This window comes from Thunnus thynnus, chromosome 12 (genome assembly GCF_963924715.1).
Source record: "Thunnus thynnus chromosome 12, fThuThy2.1, whole genome shotgun sequence".
NCBI lineage: Eukaryota > Metazoa > Chordata > Actinopteri > Scombriformes > Scombridae > Thunnus > Thunnus thynnus.
The window spans coordinates 14,114,618-14,132,280 of NC_089528.1; the positions used below are offsets into that span (position 1 = coordinate 14,114,618).

General features: G+C 40.0%; 1 protein-coding gene across 1 annotated transcript; it reads left to right on the forward strand.

The window, feature by feature from the left end:
* The first annotated feature begins 7,443 nt into the window (after nt 1–7,443).
* On the forward strand, nt 7,444–10,551 carry camk2n1a (calcium/calmodulin-dependent protein kinase II inhibitor 1a). The gene is made up of 2 exons (XM_067605684.1): nt 7,444–7,978; nt 8,701–10,551. Exons 1-2 carry the CDS (start codon nt 7,810–7,812, stop codon nt 8,769–8,771), a joined length of 240 nt encoding a protein of 79 aa, XP_067461785.1. The 5' UTR covers nt 7,444–7,809; the 3' UTR covers nt 8,772–10,551.
* Nucleotides 10,552–17,663: the final 7,112 nt, after the last annotated feature.

A 17,663-nucleotide genomic window follows, 5' to 3' on the forward strand; every position in this document is an offset into this window, starting at 1 on the left:
AAAACTAATAGGCGTGTGTGTATGGGTTTGGGGAGGCGGGCAAGGTGAAGAGTGCAGCATCAGGCCTGAGTGGGGGTGAAAAAGGAGCAGGTGGGCGACACAGGATCCCATAAATCTTCCTCAGCGGTCATAAGGGTTCACTTTGACAAATTCTTCATGAGCTCTCACGGCAGAACAGCAGCTGTGGCTCTCAGGGAACAGACTTACTGAAGCACCCCCATACCTCTCAGGGCATGGAAGAAACTATGGTATTTGATTTGTTCATGTTGAATAATTGAATGGATAAAAAGGCATTAGAGCAAAAGAGTGATAGGAATACTCTCTGGGGAGATTGAATGCTATGAAAATGAGACTAAAATCTGTATAGATTTTCTGTTATGTATGCACAGTTCATATAGAGATAAAAGCTCTGAAATATAAATAAGTAATGACTTTTCCCTCTGTCCTCAATGCCTGTGTTCATTGCCATGATTACTTTTAGAAAATAGATCAGATCAAAGCTTCAGAACAGTCATTTAAGCCTATCTGAATTATGAAAACACATTGGTGCTGCTACCACTAGGTGTCCATCTTTCTTCGCAAGAGAGAGTGAGGTGCAAACTGTTCTGGCTGACTGTGACTCCAATGGATGCTTTCCAAGTCACATGCAATTAATGTAGGCTGTGAAATCCTGTTTAATCCACTCTGATAGCTGACAAACAATTTGGATGATATGATTATTCTCTAATGGGCTGTGCTTCACGGGTGTAGACCTTGATTTGTGATGGTGAGGGTGCAGACAGTAGTGGTTAAGTTGGCTCAAACTTTACTTATTAGGGGCACTGGTTTAAAATGCAGGGATTTAATGGCAGCATTAGCTTGGTCAGAGATTATAATGAATTTTAATACCTTCTAAATAACATTATGAAGTCACATTGAACGGAATTATTAACATGTCACTGTGGTTTTTTTGTGCTACATAATATGATATTATCCTGATGGGATACTCAAATCCTTTACACAGCATTTCACTGTTGGAGCTGGTCAAGGTGGAGCTTGTTTTAACTACTTTATACACAGTGAGGTAGTTTAGTCCAGTAGTTCTCAACCTATCGGACAGGCCTCCTCCAATGGGTCACTTTTGTGTAATCTTTGCTTTTTTGTTAAATATTGGATAATTTTACTCCCGTTGGATCTCAGACATTTAAAAATGAAACCATCTGAGAAGTTTTGAGGGCTGGTTGCAGATGCTAACAACTCATAAACATCTCAAGCATGGCAAAGGGCCTCAACCAGACACAAGCCAAAATGGCTGTTTAATCTTTAACAATGCAACACATGTATTTTATGAGTTTAACATATGTTTTTTAATGTAAAATTTTAATCTGTAAATCTGTAGATCTTGAATTTAAATGTCAGATTTTGAAAAATAACAAGTAGGCCTAGTTGTCAAATAAATGTGGAGTTAAAAAGTACATTATTCCCTCTGAAATGAGTGGAGTAGAAATATAAAGTATCATAAAATGAAAATAAAAAATCATGTGAAAAGTACTGTACAAGTACCTGTACAAATGCAGTTTTTCAGTAAATGTACTTAATTACTTTCAACCATTTGTGTGTCTTAGATTCATAAAGGTTTGTCAGATTACAGTCAAACCAAAGCAGATGAAGCCAAATGCTGTATTTAGCAAACAATGGGGTGTAAACTGGAAATGGAATAGCTCCAGTTCTGCAGTACAAGTCTCAATAAATCTTTGAATTCCTGACACACCATGACCTTATGTGCTTGTGTTTCTGACAGGAAGGGGTGTGAGGAGGTGTCTTTTTTAACTTTGGCAGCATTAGCAGACACTTTCACAGAGGAAAGGTAGAGATGCGGTATCTCAGGAGAGAGAGCCACCACAGCATGCTATAGTCCCTGATGCCAATTACCGCTGTCACCCATCTGCTTTGGGCATGCAGTGAAACGTGGGATAAGTGACCTACTTTCGAACAGTAGTGTGACTGCAGCGCTTCTCCACTCGTCAACAAACCAAGTGGTCCCTCCCTTAGGAAAGGGAGACAGCGATGCTATCATAGAGAAATTTACACTGGTCAGATACAAAGATTTTTCAATTTGGCCTATCAGTTTGTGCAGATCGCAATGTTTTTACAGCGCTCACAGCACAGCTCACAGGGTTCTGAATGCACAAATAACAAATTTCCAATGGATGAAGAAGAACTTACTACCCCACTTTGTACTCATTGGAAATCAACCGATACATGAGCATACATCCCCAAATTGCAAAAAATAAACAAACAAAAAACAACAAAACATATTTCCTCACTTATCTGGTTTCATCTGCTTAGATTCTGACATATGAGTCTCTGAGATTTCTGTCACCATCCCAACACAATGGAAGTGAATGGAATTTCGATTGTGGTGCCCATAGCTTTGAAAAATTACATTTTTCTTTCCAGAATCAGTGTCCTTGTTGCTCTGGATAATCCACAGAACATACAGTTTTCATAGGGACTACTTCTTTCAGTACTTTCAAGTTCAGTACTTTCAAGACCGTGTGGTCTGTTGAGTATTTCTGCAAAAATGTTGCTGCTGAATTTTTAAAAATGTTGTTTTGTAGTGCTTTGAGCATCACAAATGAAATTCACTAGACATTGTATTGGAGTGCAAGCATCTCAAAACTAGGACAAAAAACCAAGCAGTTATCTGCATGACTAGATACCATGCAGACAAAACCAGTAAAAACTTACATATCAAAACATTTTTAAATCCTGCATTCATTCCTGTTCATTCATGAAAACAGCTGCTCGCTGCAACTGAAAACGAGGTTGATGTGAGAGGTGAAAGGGAACCAAAACAGTAAAATCATAAAACCAAAACAATGAGCTGAAAAACACTAAAATGCTCCTCAGGAAGCTGAGTCAGTTAATTACTCTTGGTGGGTTTGTCAGTGCAAGCAACACATTTCACATTAAACATAGCAACTTTAGCCATTGTTAATATAGAAAATATCAGTATCATTAGTACAGTTTAAATTAAAAAAAGAAAAAATCACTCATTGGTTGAATTAGTCGAAACGGCAACCAGAGATGAGAGGTCACAGGTAGATGTTTTGTTTTCAAGGGTCACACACTGACAAGACTGCAGCTCACTAGCATGTTACAATTACGGTGCTAACATGCTGATGTATAGAGCAGATAAGGTTTTCCATGTTCACAGTCTTAGTTTAGCATGTTAGCATGCTAATATCGGCTAATTAGGACTGACCGCAAAGAACAGCAGAGGCTGATGGGAATGCCATTCATTTTGTAGATATTTGATCATAACCCAGAGTTTTGGAGAAATAAATTTTTTGACCTGATCAAGCTAAAAAGAAAAAGCTGAAAAGCTCAGGAATTGCCAAAAAGTTGACTCACTTCATCATGTGGGGAATATGAATGTCAAATTTCATGGCAATCCAACCAAAAGGTTGTTGTATCTCACTTAAACACAAATGTCAACGTCATGGTGGGGGTAGATGTAAAATCAGGAGATCCCCAAAGTCACTAGGATTCATCCTCTGGGGATCATGCATAACTGTACAAAATTTAAATCCATCCCATAGTTGTTAACATATTTCAGTCTGGACCAAAGTGGTCGACTGGCTGACATTACCATCCATAGAGCCACACTAAAAATATTGCTTAGTGCACAACTGCAACAGCAGTCAAGGGATAGCAAGTGGACATTGTTTTATTTTAAGAGGTCAGAAATTTAAAAAGTTTGGGAATCACTGCACTATATAGGAGGTAAGTGAGAAAATAGTTTTGTGGGGGGAAGCAACTCTTTAATACCATCTGCTACATATCTACATCTACATATATCTACATATCTGCTCTGTATTCTGAGTACAATAAATAAAGAAATGCTGCTATTATACCTGCTCCACAAACTTTAACCAGTATGCTACTTAACAACATGAAACATACACCTTTGATCACAGCTTTGGCCTCCCCTGTGGACGAGGTGCTGAAGGCGGAGCGCACAGCTGCATCTGTGTAGCTTCAGTATGCTGCAGACTACAGCTGTGAGCATTTCTATCTCATCTGTGTGCTCACTGATCCAAGGGCAGGAGCTCTGCCAATGTTCCCACAGTCTTTTGGAGGATGTTTATGCTGAAAAACAAACAGCATCCATCTTCATGACGAGGAGAGCAGATACACACACACACACACACACACACACACACACACACACACACACACACACACACACGTTTGTGGAGCTATCCTTGTTAGGACCTTGCATTAACTCCATTCATTTTGTACAGCCTAACCAGGACCTCAGAAATTACGGTTTGCTGCATTAGGACTGGGCTTTGGTCCCCATGAGGACTATTGGTCCCAAGAAGGTCATGGTTTATACCAGAAATAGTCCCAATAAGGATAGAAAAATGTGTACACACACACACACACACACACACATACACACACACACACACACACACACACACACACACACACACGTTTGTGGAGCTATCCTTGTTAGGACCTTGCATTAACTCCATTCATTTTGTACAGCCTAACCAGGACCTCAGAAATTATGTTTTGCTGCATTAGGACTGGGCTTTGGTCCCCATGAGTCCCAAGAAGGTCACTGTTTATACCAGAAATAGTCCCAATTAGGATAGAAAAATGTGTACACACACACACACACACACACACACACACACACACACACACACACACACACACAGTATTTTCATTTGGTCCATGAGTGCAGATAGTGTGTCTCCTCTTTCTCCTTTTCCGCTCACTTACATTTTTAGCTTCCCTGAAATATATACCTGCTCACACACACAAATCCTGAGAGCTGATACTAGTGAACTGATCCTTGTTCTGAGCTCTGGCCTTGTTATTGGTGTTTTTCCTCAGCTAGTGTTCCTGAAGGAGGAACATAGTGTGTATATACGATGTTTGTGTGTGTAAGTTCAGTGGTGCTTGGTCTGCTCGAGGGGGAGAGATGGGGAGGGGGGTGAGTGACTCAGCACGTTGATTCATTTGTAATTGGAGGCAGTGCTTCAAGAGCACACACACATATGCACACACACACATTTCTTAAGGGTGGGTGCCCTTGTCAGAGATGATGGGACTGATTGAGTGAGCCTGATCATTAAAGATCTGCTGCCCGCTAAAGAGGCAGAGAGGGAGAAAGAGAAAGAGAGGGAGACGGAGGAGGAGAGATCACAGCATGTGGACTGAGAAAGATCAATTGAACTAAATAGAGACAGAACAAATGAGGAGTCATTGCACTTAAGCATGCTCGCTTCAACATTATGTACGAGTGATGAAAGCATGCAGGGAGGCAGTGCACTGAGAAAAAGAAGGGGCCCAGTTGGTAAAACACATGCATGTTTTTGCCCTAAATAGCAAGCATGAGGAAGCACCTGGTACCATGTGGGGGCAGCAGGTCGGATTTTCCCCCCACAGCCTCAAACTCCATCGCTGACTGATGACAACATGTGAAATCCCTGGCCGTTGCTTGAACCCTGCTGCACGAATCGACTGCTCTGCTTGTTGACAGCTGGAGGTTGCAGTTTATTGGGCAGAAGGAGCTTTGTGTGTCATCCCTGGGGAATTACACTGGGATACAGTGGCAGATTTACAATCTCTGGTGCATTATGTAGCCTTATAAGTTATGGAATTTGAAAGCCATGTGAGCTGAGCGTAGATATATGTTTCATCAAATATAAAAAAAATCCCATTAGAGAGAAACTAATTAGTAGCAGTTTTCTGATCAAATTTAACCAAAGACAATCTAACCAAACAATTTAACCAAGATGGGAATCTTGGTTAAATTCTTTGGTTAGATTGTTGTGTAGATTGTGGAAATAGACATTTGGGTTGTTTCTATACCTTTAAAGATGTTGGCTCCATGTTTTCTAACAGGAATGCTCTCTGGACTCAGAAACATGTTTTACAGAGGGGTGTATATGGGCCACACTTCGTGCCAGATCTCACAGCCAGCCAACAGGCAGGAACTTGCTTTGACTCTGCAGCCGCTCCTTGTCTTATCCCCGCAGGAAATTCAAGAACCTTTCCAACGCCACTGATCTCAAGTCTGTCAGCTGGTCACTTTCACCGGTCAGCTATGCAGACTGGCTGCTAAAGCAGAGGGCTTCAATGGAAAGGTTGTTACATGTTTATAGACAGGTCAGCTGGCCCGAGTTGTTAAAACAGGTTTGGTCCAATAATAGGCTTTCTGTCAGTTCATTATTTTAGCTTTTTATGAGACACCATATGCTGTGTAGACAGACTGTAACACAAGCTGTGACAAAAAGAAAGCCGTGAAGAATGACGTAATTTAAATTGTAGCTAATGTAGAAATCATGGTGCTGTCCATGGTGCTGAAATGATCCAACATATAAATGTATATTTCTGTTAATCTTTTGTATTTCTTATAGGAAGTTTATGTAGTATAATTACATCATGTAAAATCTGTTATGTTCATTTTTGTGTTTCTTATTGTACATAGTAGATGCTCATAACGTATAGACTTATTAGTATTTTAGGGTTTCCAGTTTTTTTGGATTACTTCTCTTATTCATGAGTTTTGGGTCAAGCCCTTAAAAAAAACCCCTGGATCCTGCATTTCCCATAATGCACTGAATTGCATTTTTTGTTAGATTCTTCCTCCTTGGTAAACTCCCGCATCTTTCATCACTCTATACCCCAGTTTGTTACGCACCCTGATGACATCATCAGGGTTATTTTCTCAGACTGGACACAGCTCCACCAGAGCCACAAAAGACATTATACTGTACAACTGTTTTCACAGGATGAGTAGCAGTAAATTGACTTTTATTGTGTGTGCATGATCAGAAGAAGGTCCCTTTAATTTCCCTGCGTGAGATAATTTAAGTGTTATCTTATCAGCATCATCTTATTTTATCTTTTCATGTCCTTTCTTTAAAAATAGATCATAAATGCAGTCTTTGTGTCAGACGCTTTCAGTTATAGTCTGTACATGTCAGGATACTGTGCTACAATGCAAAGAAATGCCTGTTTATGACACTTGCTGCCAAAAGAAGCAATCTTAATGATCCTACAGTGAATTATGGAAGGAAATTGCACCCTGTAATATGATTATTATGTGCTATATATTATGTGAATATATAATGCAGAGGTATACATTCATTTTATCAGACACAGTATTTGAGTTTTGGTTTTATATACTGAAGTAAAAGTCTACATCTTCAAGCCTCAGAGCTGCTTCAATGTGAGTTTTGAAACAACACATCCTCCTCCACTAAAGCAATTACATCCCTCGCCTGTTGATGTCACTCTTGCTCCTCTACCACTCGGAGTCCCCTGCCACACACACACACACACACACACACACACACACACACACACACACACACACACACACACAAGCTCGCGCCTCAAACCCGGATGGATGACTTCACCGTTCTGCCTGGGTTTCCTTTATGATCCCGGGATCTCCCACTTCCCTCACCAGACATCAGCCAGCAGCACAGGCGAACACAACTCTCTCTCTCTCTCCCTCACACACACATACAAACACACACACACACACGCTCTCTCCTTGCAGCTGCAACGCATCCAGAGACCACAGAGAGACTAACACCAGTTCCCGGACTTTAGACGCTGTACCCCGAGTTATATATTCTGAGAAGGATCCCAGCAGGAGAAACACCAACCACTGCAACCTGCGCACAAAACGGGATCTACGGCTGTATTGAAGATATAGCCACTGAGGAAAACTTTTATCTACTTTTTTTCTAAACCTTCACACGCTGGTGATACTCTAAACTCCTTCGTGCCACAATGTCCGAGGTGCTGCCATACAACGAGGGGAAAATGAGCGGCTACGGGGCGGACAGCGAGGTCAGTCAGATGTCCTTTAGCTGCGGACTGCAGGACACAAGCGCCTTTTTCGCTGCGTCGCAGGCGAAAAGACCCCCAAAGCTTGGACAGATCGGCAGAGCCAAGCGAGGTAAAGGATGGTTAAACAAAGAATCCTCACTATAATTCATACATGACCAGAAATGTTTATGTGACGCAAACTGCCCCAAAATATAGAAATAGTATAAGCCTGCAAGGTATCCAGGAACTTGAATACTCTCTTAGTAGTGATTTCAATGATTTTATTGTAATCTATTGATTCTCTTTTGATTTATTGTGTCGTCTCTAGAATATTCTAGCTATTTGTTGCTTTGAAAATGCACCACAGGATTAATATACTTATTTATCACATGGCTCTGTGGTTATCAATGACATTTAATCTGTTTACATGCATGCACGAGAAATTATCTTCATGCAAGGACACACCCCGTGCTGCACCCGTCAAACATGAGGGTTAAACATACTGTAAAGGAGAAAGCCTGGCTCGTCGCCATTACCGGGAAATGTGTTGTTTTCACCAAGTGCGCGCACGCAGAGGTTGAGCATTTGCATTTGTGTTTTTTCTTTTAAATATTTATTAATTTATTCACCTGCAACCGCGCCACAGACTTCCCTCACTTTCTTTGGTTATGAAGTGCGCCATACCCCCTTTCTACTGCAGGCCATGAATAAGAGTCAATTATGGGACATCATTGAAATGTGGTGAATCCCTCAATAAGCTCCTATAGGGATGTTATAGAAATCTCATCGTGTATCTGAGCTGTTATGGCTTCAGTAAACATCCCCCCCCCCCTTTTTTTTTTCTCTCCACAGTGGTCATCGAGGACGACCGAATAGACGAGGTCCTGAAGGGGATGACAGACAAGTCTTCACCTGGCGTTTAAAATATGAACGATGCCTTGCAGACTTTTTAATTTAATGATCACCGATTTGAAGCACTTGTCGGCTGTGCATGTTCGAGGATTGCGGGAGAAAACGAAAACGGCACGAAGCGAGGCTGTGGATGATGAAAAGATGAAAAGGCAAAGAATGGGGGGAAAATGGAGAAGGCTGAAGAAAGAAGTATAAAGGAAGAAAGAGAGAGAGACTCTGGAAAAGACCAAGATTTATCATGGGATTGCTGGCAATTCTCCAAACGAATCCCGATTTTAACTACTGCTGCGCAGCAAGATGTTGAGATGGCGGACACTGCTCTGTATCTCAACCTCTGCTGACTTTATTGATGGATGAACTTGTCATTACTTCACGCCCATCTCTCTTTTTTCCTTTCCAAAAGCGCTGTAAGCAACAAAATACTGCAACTGGAGGCTGAAGCTAAATCCCAGCCCTATTTCAATAAGTTGTACAGTAGGTAGGCTAAGCTTTCAGACACCCCCCCCCCCCACCTCCTCCCATCCCCTCTCCTCCTACTCCTCCTCCTCCTTCCCCCTTTCCGTAGGCTTTGCTTTGTTGATTCAGTCAGCGACGGTGCATTCAAGGGAGCTGTCCTTTCAGCACTGGTCCAATGCATTCCTGTTGCTGCTATCGCTTTTTAAAGACAGACCAACCAAACTCTAGAGTCAACTGAATAGAGGAGACCCATTGTATGTAAAAACATATATCCGAGGACGGTGCAATGTTAATATTTTTCTGTAGTAGAACCCTATTTGTCTTGGCCCTACACTTTAAACAGCATTTAGGCCAACTGAACCACAGGTTACATTCTTCTTCTTGCATTATTACCCATCAGTGGTTAAAGGTGCAGGTTGGCGCCTTCATGTAGCTGATTTACACCTGCACATATCTTATTTTTCCCCCCTCTCTTTTTCTTTTGTTTTGCATTTTCCAATGCTCTAATATCTACAGAAGCCAGCGGAGATGTGGAGATTATAGTAAATGTTTAAAATAATAGTCATGAAATTGATGGGAAAAATGTTCTTTCTATAATTTGGGTATTTTCATTTTTTGCGATTATTCGTGTTTTCGTCTTCTATAAATTAAAGTTTTTCTCCATCTATTTGCATGAACTTTCACTCCGGTGCCAACACAGGTGCCACCACTCTTACCCTGGCACGCTTCTTTTTAACAAAAGTCATATTTGTATTTTTATATCTAAATATTTGTTATTTAAATGATATGCTAGTCAATCGTCTTACAATTCATCAACAAAAATATTTCTACTTCAGAGAGGATATACAGAATGAGACTAGGCTTCATAGAGGCGAATCTAAGATTTTGGTCGACTGGTCTCATTCTATATCAGAGGTTGGACGTTTTTTAAAGACTAACTGAATGTGTCTGGGGTTTTTGCACACATCAATGTTAAACTATTATTAAGAAATCGTATACTGTGACTTGAGCTTCGTTGATGAATTTGTTAGAAAATGGCAGTTTTAGAGTATATTGCACTGTTTACGAGTATCCTCAAATAACACGTTGTTATTTGACCGATTTTGGACATTACAGTTTTTGTTTTTTAATTTTGTTTATTTTGTACCATTATTTTAAAGAAACTGGATATGGTTTGTTGTGCATGAAACCTTAATATTTTCAATAACGAAACATCGTTTTATGAAGCAAAAAAGCAACAAAAATGTCATGACATTCTAAGAATGAGTCATTGTATATTATGATGCCATTTTCACTGTATTTGGTGAATTAATAAATGGTGAAAGAAAATGGAAATGTGATTCCTTGGCTTTTGTCCCAAGACACTCTTACTAAGTATTAAGTGGAAAATGACAAACAATAGTCCAACATCAGAGTGGCTCTGAGTTGTTTTCTGATTGAAACATAAGAGCACATGACTTCAACACATTAACTATGAAACATAAACTTAAGATCTTTTGAAGAAACACAACACATGGTTGCAGCACTGGAAAGCCAAGGGCGTCCTATGTATTTCTGTGTAGCTTTGGCTGGACTACTCTTCCACAGCCTTCACCTCAGTGACAGTAAATACTGATCCTTAATTAAAGAGTGGGGAAAGAACAGTGATACATCTGTTAAGCTGTGTAACAGCTCTGTGCTGGCCTAGACTGGTGAATCCATTAAACCACAGACCCCTGGGGAGCCACAACTTGCCACATGATCCATCAAATTCTGGTCTTACAGTAAGTACAGCGGCTCTCACGCAAAGTCTAAAACAGGCATGTGAACACTCGCTGCAGTTGATGCTACAAGAAAAACCTAAATCTATGAAATTAGGTGAACCAGTCAGTTGGAAGAAAAGGTGAAGAATACTGTACTGCAAACATGTCAGTCAGGAAATTGTGTCAGCTGATATCACCTCTCTTCTAGAGACCTGTAGATACTGTACAGCCTGTATAACTCAGAAAAACGACTTGTAATTATGCTACGAATGTTCCTGTAAATTCTGCTGCAGTAGTGACAGATTGTTCTCTCTCATTTGTTCATTATTTGGAAAACAAACATCTACAGTACAGTATGAGGAAGTGTCTATAAAAAGCTACATGTTCTGACAACGATACATGAACACTGATCCTCACTCTGAATTGCACTTCACTCTAATAAGAGAACATAAACAAAGCGTCATCAGCGTAAGCAACCACATTCCCATCAGTGAGATTATTGACTGTCTTGATAACATCAGCACTGCACTGAATGAACACATAGTGCTATTGATCACGTTGTTGTTGATGTCGTGTGTGTATATGTGTGTGTGTGTGTGTGTGTGCAGCTGTCTGAATTCATGGACAATTACACATTTCACAGTAATGGGCAGCCCCGGAAAGCCGGAACCGGATTGACATATTTGGGCAGATGTTTTATTGTGTCAGCACTACCACACACCTCCCTCTCTCTGTCATGAGTGTGACTGTGGACATGTGGCTTTTGGAGTAATTCACTAAAGTCCTGCTACTAATAGTGTGGCACTATTGGTCTCCTTTGAGTGTTATATAAGTTTTATGCACTTTTGAGGTTGCAAAATCCTCCAAATATTTTAAACCTGAATATGTCTGTACTATTTGAGAGACAATAGGCTTAAAAGATAAAACTGATTTTTGGGTTTCTTCTCCTTTTTATCAACCAATTCCCCAAAGAAATGAAAACCAACAATGACTTTATCCCACAGATCAGTATTGTCTGTGTAGCCAAAGTGTCTGTGTGCCATTGTCATCCAAAAAACATTAAAAATACACAAAAAACTGTTGCATCAGTAGATATTAGCTTATTGCAGATATATTGTTTCTGCATATACTGTAAGTTGGCTGATAAGTAACATGAAATCACAGTTCAGAAATGCCAGAGAGGTTTGAGGTACTTTACAAACAGCATCTCCATTACACTGAGAGAACTGACAAGTTAATTTTTCAACTGTAAAATGTCCCTCTCAGTACAGTTCTTTAATAACAACATTAAGAGAAGATCTCTATCAAAATTGTTGTGTTGTGCTTATGTAAAAAAGTGAAAATTGGAAAATGAAAATGACATTTTTAAACTCTAAAATATTGATTGTCCGCCTCAAAATTGGTTAGGCTCTATCTCAAACACATTCCACTGCTCTCTGAAGAGTAACTTCATGGCAGATTGACCTCACTGAGAATGCTCAAGAGCACAGTTGTGTGGTACCACTTCTTTGCCAGTTTGAAGAGTTATGTAAAAAAAAAATTACACTGGCAAATGATAGGTGATACGTCAGTAGATTCATAGATTCTCCTCGTCTCTGAACTCTTCTGTGGTGATGAACATCATTTTTCTAAAAAGACATTCCCTCGTTTGGTGTTTTGATGAAGGTGGAGCTCAGTTGGGTGTAGATCTGGTGACTGCAAAGGCCATAGCATATGATTCACACCATTATTCATCCTCATCTAAGCCTTCCTGTCTGAAAGTGTCTGCATTTGTCATATTTCTCCATTCATGTATTCAGGTTTTTCCTTTATGTGTCACCCATTGGTACATCAGGCTCTGGCAACAGACGATTCCTTTTAGTGGAATAAAATTATTGTTGGTTTGGTCTTTTAATAGGATTTGTTGATAATAATGAAAAGATAATACAATGCCAGATTTATCCTTTGAGTTGTAAAGTGGGACATCTAAGGCAGCAACTAATGAGCTCCTACTCTCTAATGAGGCTTAAATTCAGTCATCATATTTTAGCTTTGAGGGTCAGAGGTTATTTGACTGTTAGTTGGAGCAGTGGAAATAACCCAGGATCTTTGCGGCTCCTGTGTGTTGACCTGGCAGATGGGCCGAGAGTGCAGGCCATGTTGGGGTCAACACATACATGCTGTAGATGCCTTCCCACTGGACACTGGAAATACAAGCATGACAAACATGCAGACGTTTGTGTGTGCATGACAAACACAATGCTAAAGCAGCAGCACAGATAGACCTCTGTACATGTTGAGTGCCATTGTACCCTCAGCTGTTATCTCACACACAGCCAAAAGCAACTCTCAGTTTTAGGCTCTAACTGAGCGTGTGCTCAGTTTGGACAGAGAGCTTCGATATGATTCCACTTTCACCCCATCCTGAGTGGACGTCCATTAATATTCCTCCTGCAGTTACATAAGCCTGCCACACAGTATATTCTGCCATTATACTGCCCCAGGGAAGATGGGAAGATATATAGAGTGCTGTTGATAGCAGCAACAGTGCACTCTCTCTGTCTACACTGCATCTAATGTAGATTGGTTTCCATCGGTGGTTCCCCCCATCTTATCTACACAAGTCAATAACGACTGGTTACAAGGGTTGTGTTTGGGAAATTCCAGTTTATTACAAGCTGTTTCCCTTCTCAAATTGTTTAATCTGACTAATTTTTGGAAACCTGAGAGGATAAAAAGTATTTAAAAAGGGCAATTATTAGAAAAAAATATGATCATGATGTGTGTGTAATAAGAAATATGTTTTTCATTCTCTCGAAATCAAAACATTTGGAGTAAAAAAAGTGAGTGTGCTTTAAATGTTGGTAATAAAACCTCATTACACAGAAAACTATGTGTGCGTTCATAGTTTATGGAGGATTTTATGGAACTAAATGGAGATGAATAAATAAAGAAACAAAGCGAGTTGATTGGCAAGACTGCATTTTCCCTTTGCTGTAGAGTTTTACAAAATTTTCACAGACAGTAGTAGTGTTACGTTCTTCTACACTGATGACCTTCTTACAGTACAAGTAGATAAGCTAGCAAGGCTACCAAAAACTAGCCTGTCTCAGTTGATCACCTGACCCTTGAATCTCTCATTTTAGGGATGTTTACAATGGACAGTTTGGATTTGTTTTCTTTTCTAAATAAGTTTGACTAACCTAAGCTAACTAACTGCTCGTCTATTCCCAGATCTCAGTGATTAATTTGCTTAGTAGTGCAACATTATTATTACCACTAGGAATGATGGAAAAAATAAAAAAAATAGAAATACCAAAATACCACCTCAAATTTGAAGAAATTCTCTCAAGGAGTTCCTGAGATATTGTGTTCATGAGAATTGAATGGACGGACAGACAACCCAAAAACATAATGCATTTGGCCACAGCTGTCGCCGACGTGGAGGTATAAAAATAGGAGCACGGTCGTATGAAACCAGAATTGAACCTTTAAGAATCACTAAAGAAGCTGTGAATTGCAGCTGCAGTAAACATTCAGTTCAACGGGATACAAACAGGCTGTAGTGCTGTTGTGTCGTGATTCAGTTTAAACACAAACAGACAACCTGGCAGAGAAAACCCAGAGATGTTTGGTTAAAGCATGCAGTAGACCTTTTGACTTGCATGAGCCCTCACATAACACACACACACACACACAAAGCACTCAAGCCAATCGATGCAGACAGAGAGGGCGGCGTGGTGAGAAGAAGAGTGATTGAGAGAGTGAAAGGGAGAGACAGACAGAGAGACAAAAGAGAGAGAAAGGCATTGAGCATGCAGTAGATTAGTGTTGTTGCTGCCCTTGGGCAACAGAGCATGGAGGACAATTAGCAGCAGGAGAGAGAAAAAAATTCTGGCTCTTCTATTTCTCTCACACACACATAAATACAAAACACTCCATATTAAATCATAACCTCAGACACATAGATAATACATGTGATCAGCTGAAGAAACAAGAAAAAAAAAAATCACAGAAAAGGTTTTGTGTTTAGGAGAAAATGATGGCTAAAATTCTCCTGCGTGAGGGCTGTGACCTGCTCTTCTATGGTTATGTAACTTAAGTCCAGTCAAGTTAAATCTCACTGTCGGGTCCTCTGCCATTACACATCAGTCAGTCTAACAGAAGGAGCAGAGAAAACTAACTTGAGAAGTGCTGATATTTAGTATATTCATATATTGACAGAAGAGATATTGAAGTAAGACTAAGTCCAAGTGAGAAAAAAAGTGTTGTAAATTGCACTTGAGGAAAAATACAGCAGAAAACCTTAACTCTGCATGTTGCAACACATCCATCCATCCACACTGACAGATGAATCCATCGAATATTTTGATGTCCCAGTGCTGCAGTGTGGCTGACCTGCCCCCCCTGAGCCTCTATTGTCAATATCAATCCAACTGCCACTTAAGACTTACATAAGCACTTTCCTGTCATCCAGCCTGCCAGGCCGAATAGGTGCCAGGCAGTTTTTTTTTATTTTTTATTTTTTAAAAATCCTCCTATTCGGATGGTCAGGGAATTGCACCCATTTCGTCACCATGGAAACCAGATAATAGCCAAACTCTCCAATGGGGTTTACACAGAGACAATGCATCTGTGTGCTGGAAGATAGGAAGTGGGTGAGATTGAGGCCATTACTGTCTTACAATGATGCATCTTAATATGTGTGTGTGCATAACATGAAAATAGGCCTATATAATTTTAGTAAGTAAGACTGTAGTAATGTCACATCATTTTTTAGTTTTTAGGAAGTGCATTTTAAACATAAAGGACTCAAAAAGACTAAAATTCAGAAGATTTTATTCCTTCCAATCACAGAGCATGTGAACTCAAGTGGAACCAAATCAATGATTGTGAATTTTGAGATAGAAATTAAATTTTTGACCTTGAAAACAACAGTTGACAACAACAGTTTCACTACAAGGTTTATTTAGTAGCTTTTTATATTCCTCAGCAGATGGGAGTTTACCCAGTTACCACTCAACTGAAAGCTCAAGAGAAGCTACTAAGTGGACCTTTTGGTGAAATCGTTTTGTCAACTACTGTTCCAAAGTTAAGAATAAACTTTCAATCTCAACTTTGAAGCCAACATGCTCATTAACATGCTCAGAAAAATGTAATTTGAACATCTGCAGTTGACCGTTTGCTATCGCTTCCCATAACAGTGATTGTCCAACCATTGCTTAGCAACTATAACAAGGTGTAGCGGGCCTGTCAAGCTTTGCATTTGTCCACATGTTGAAGTGGTCAACAGGGAAATAGTAAAAGAGATACTCAGCATTTAAAGATTGTGGAGGGTGGTGTCTCTTTTATCTTACCTTTCCAAGAAAAGCATAAGAACATAAGTGTAAGTATTGGATTAAATTGTGTGCATTATGTGCGTAACCATCATGTGCATGAGCCCCTTTTACAAGTTTCTTATTTTAAAACAAGTCATGACAAAAGAATGAAACATGAAAAAGTCAGCAGGAGACAGACTTTTCAACCAACTCATAAAGGTAATGTTAGCTACCTAGACCAGTGGTTCTCAAAGTGGCGTCTGGAGACCCCCAGGGGTCCTTGAGGGGGTTCCAGGTGGTCCCCAGCAAAAAGGGGGATAATTGAGTTTCACTATAATTTCTTCCATAAGTAACACAATGACAGAATGTATTACTATTTTGGTCATGGGTTTGATACACTTTATGTAATAAAACATCTAAAAGCAAAAATCTTAGATGGGGTCTGTGGTCTAATGTGTGTCAGTTTAGGGGTCCTTGACATGAAAAAGTTTGAGAACCACTGACCTAGGCAGTTGTTATTTCAGCCAACAAAATCACTATTTGCCAGCTAGACACCTGCTTTTGTCTTAATTCTGTCTGAAATCAAGGACATGTGGCTGTTTAAAACATTTCAATGTTGAGAGGTATTTGCCACTGTTAACATTGTAAACTGTACAGGAACGGAAAGACTGAAAAGCATAACAACAGTAACTAAGGGTGGGCTTAGCAACAGTCAATTCCATGACAACTGAGCAAACTCCATCTGCTCAGGAAGATAGCAGGAAATTATTGATGGCTCCACAACAGCTACTACATAGATGTGTTGAGATTGTTTTGTCAGCATCAAAGTTAAACAAACTACCATGTCACACCAGCAGAAAAATCATGAAGAAGAAAGAAGAGCCATCTGAAAAATCACACACCTTTTTTTCCAAGTCTTAAAAATAGGCGGTAATTAGATCTCAGTGGAGAATTAAAAATAAATGATTTCTACTTTATTAATGTGGTCCCCCCTCCAGTCACCAGCCTTCCTGCCTGTCTGCACGCCTGAATCTCTCTCCCTTTCTGGTCTATATTTAAGCAGCAGAGAGCACAGCACCAAAGACTCATCTCGTTTCCTCAACAAATAACACGCAGGGTTAGCTGTTACTCCTGTGTATGTACATGTGTATGTGGACACACGCAGCGTCAGCGTGCTTGGCAGTTCTGTCAAACACAGCATACCTCCATTAGCAGCTTTTGTCTGGAATCTAAAGCAGACATGGGACAGATACAGACAACCCCAACAGAAGGGGAGACTCTGATTGACATATTATTAGACTTTAACACTGACTATACATGCAGGCCAGCGTTGCTGTTATGTACACTGTCTAGACATGCTGGTTTGTTTTGCAAATTGCATAACACTGAGGATGTGGAGACAGAACAG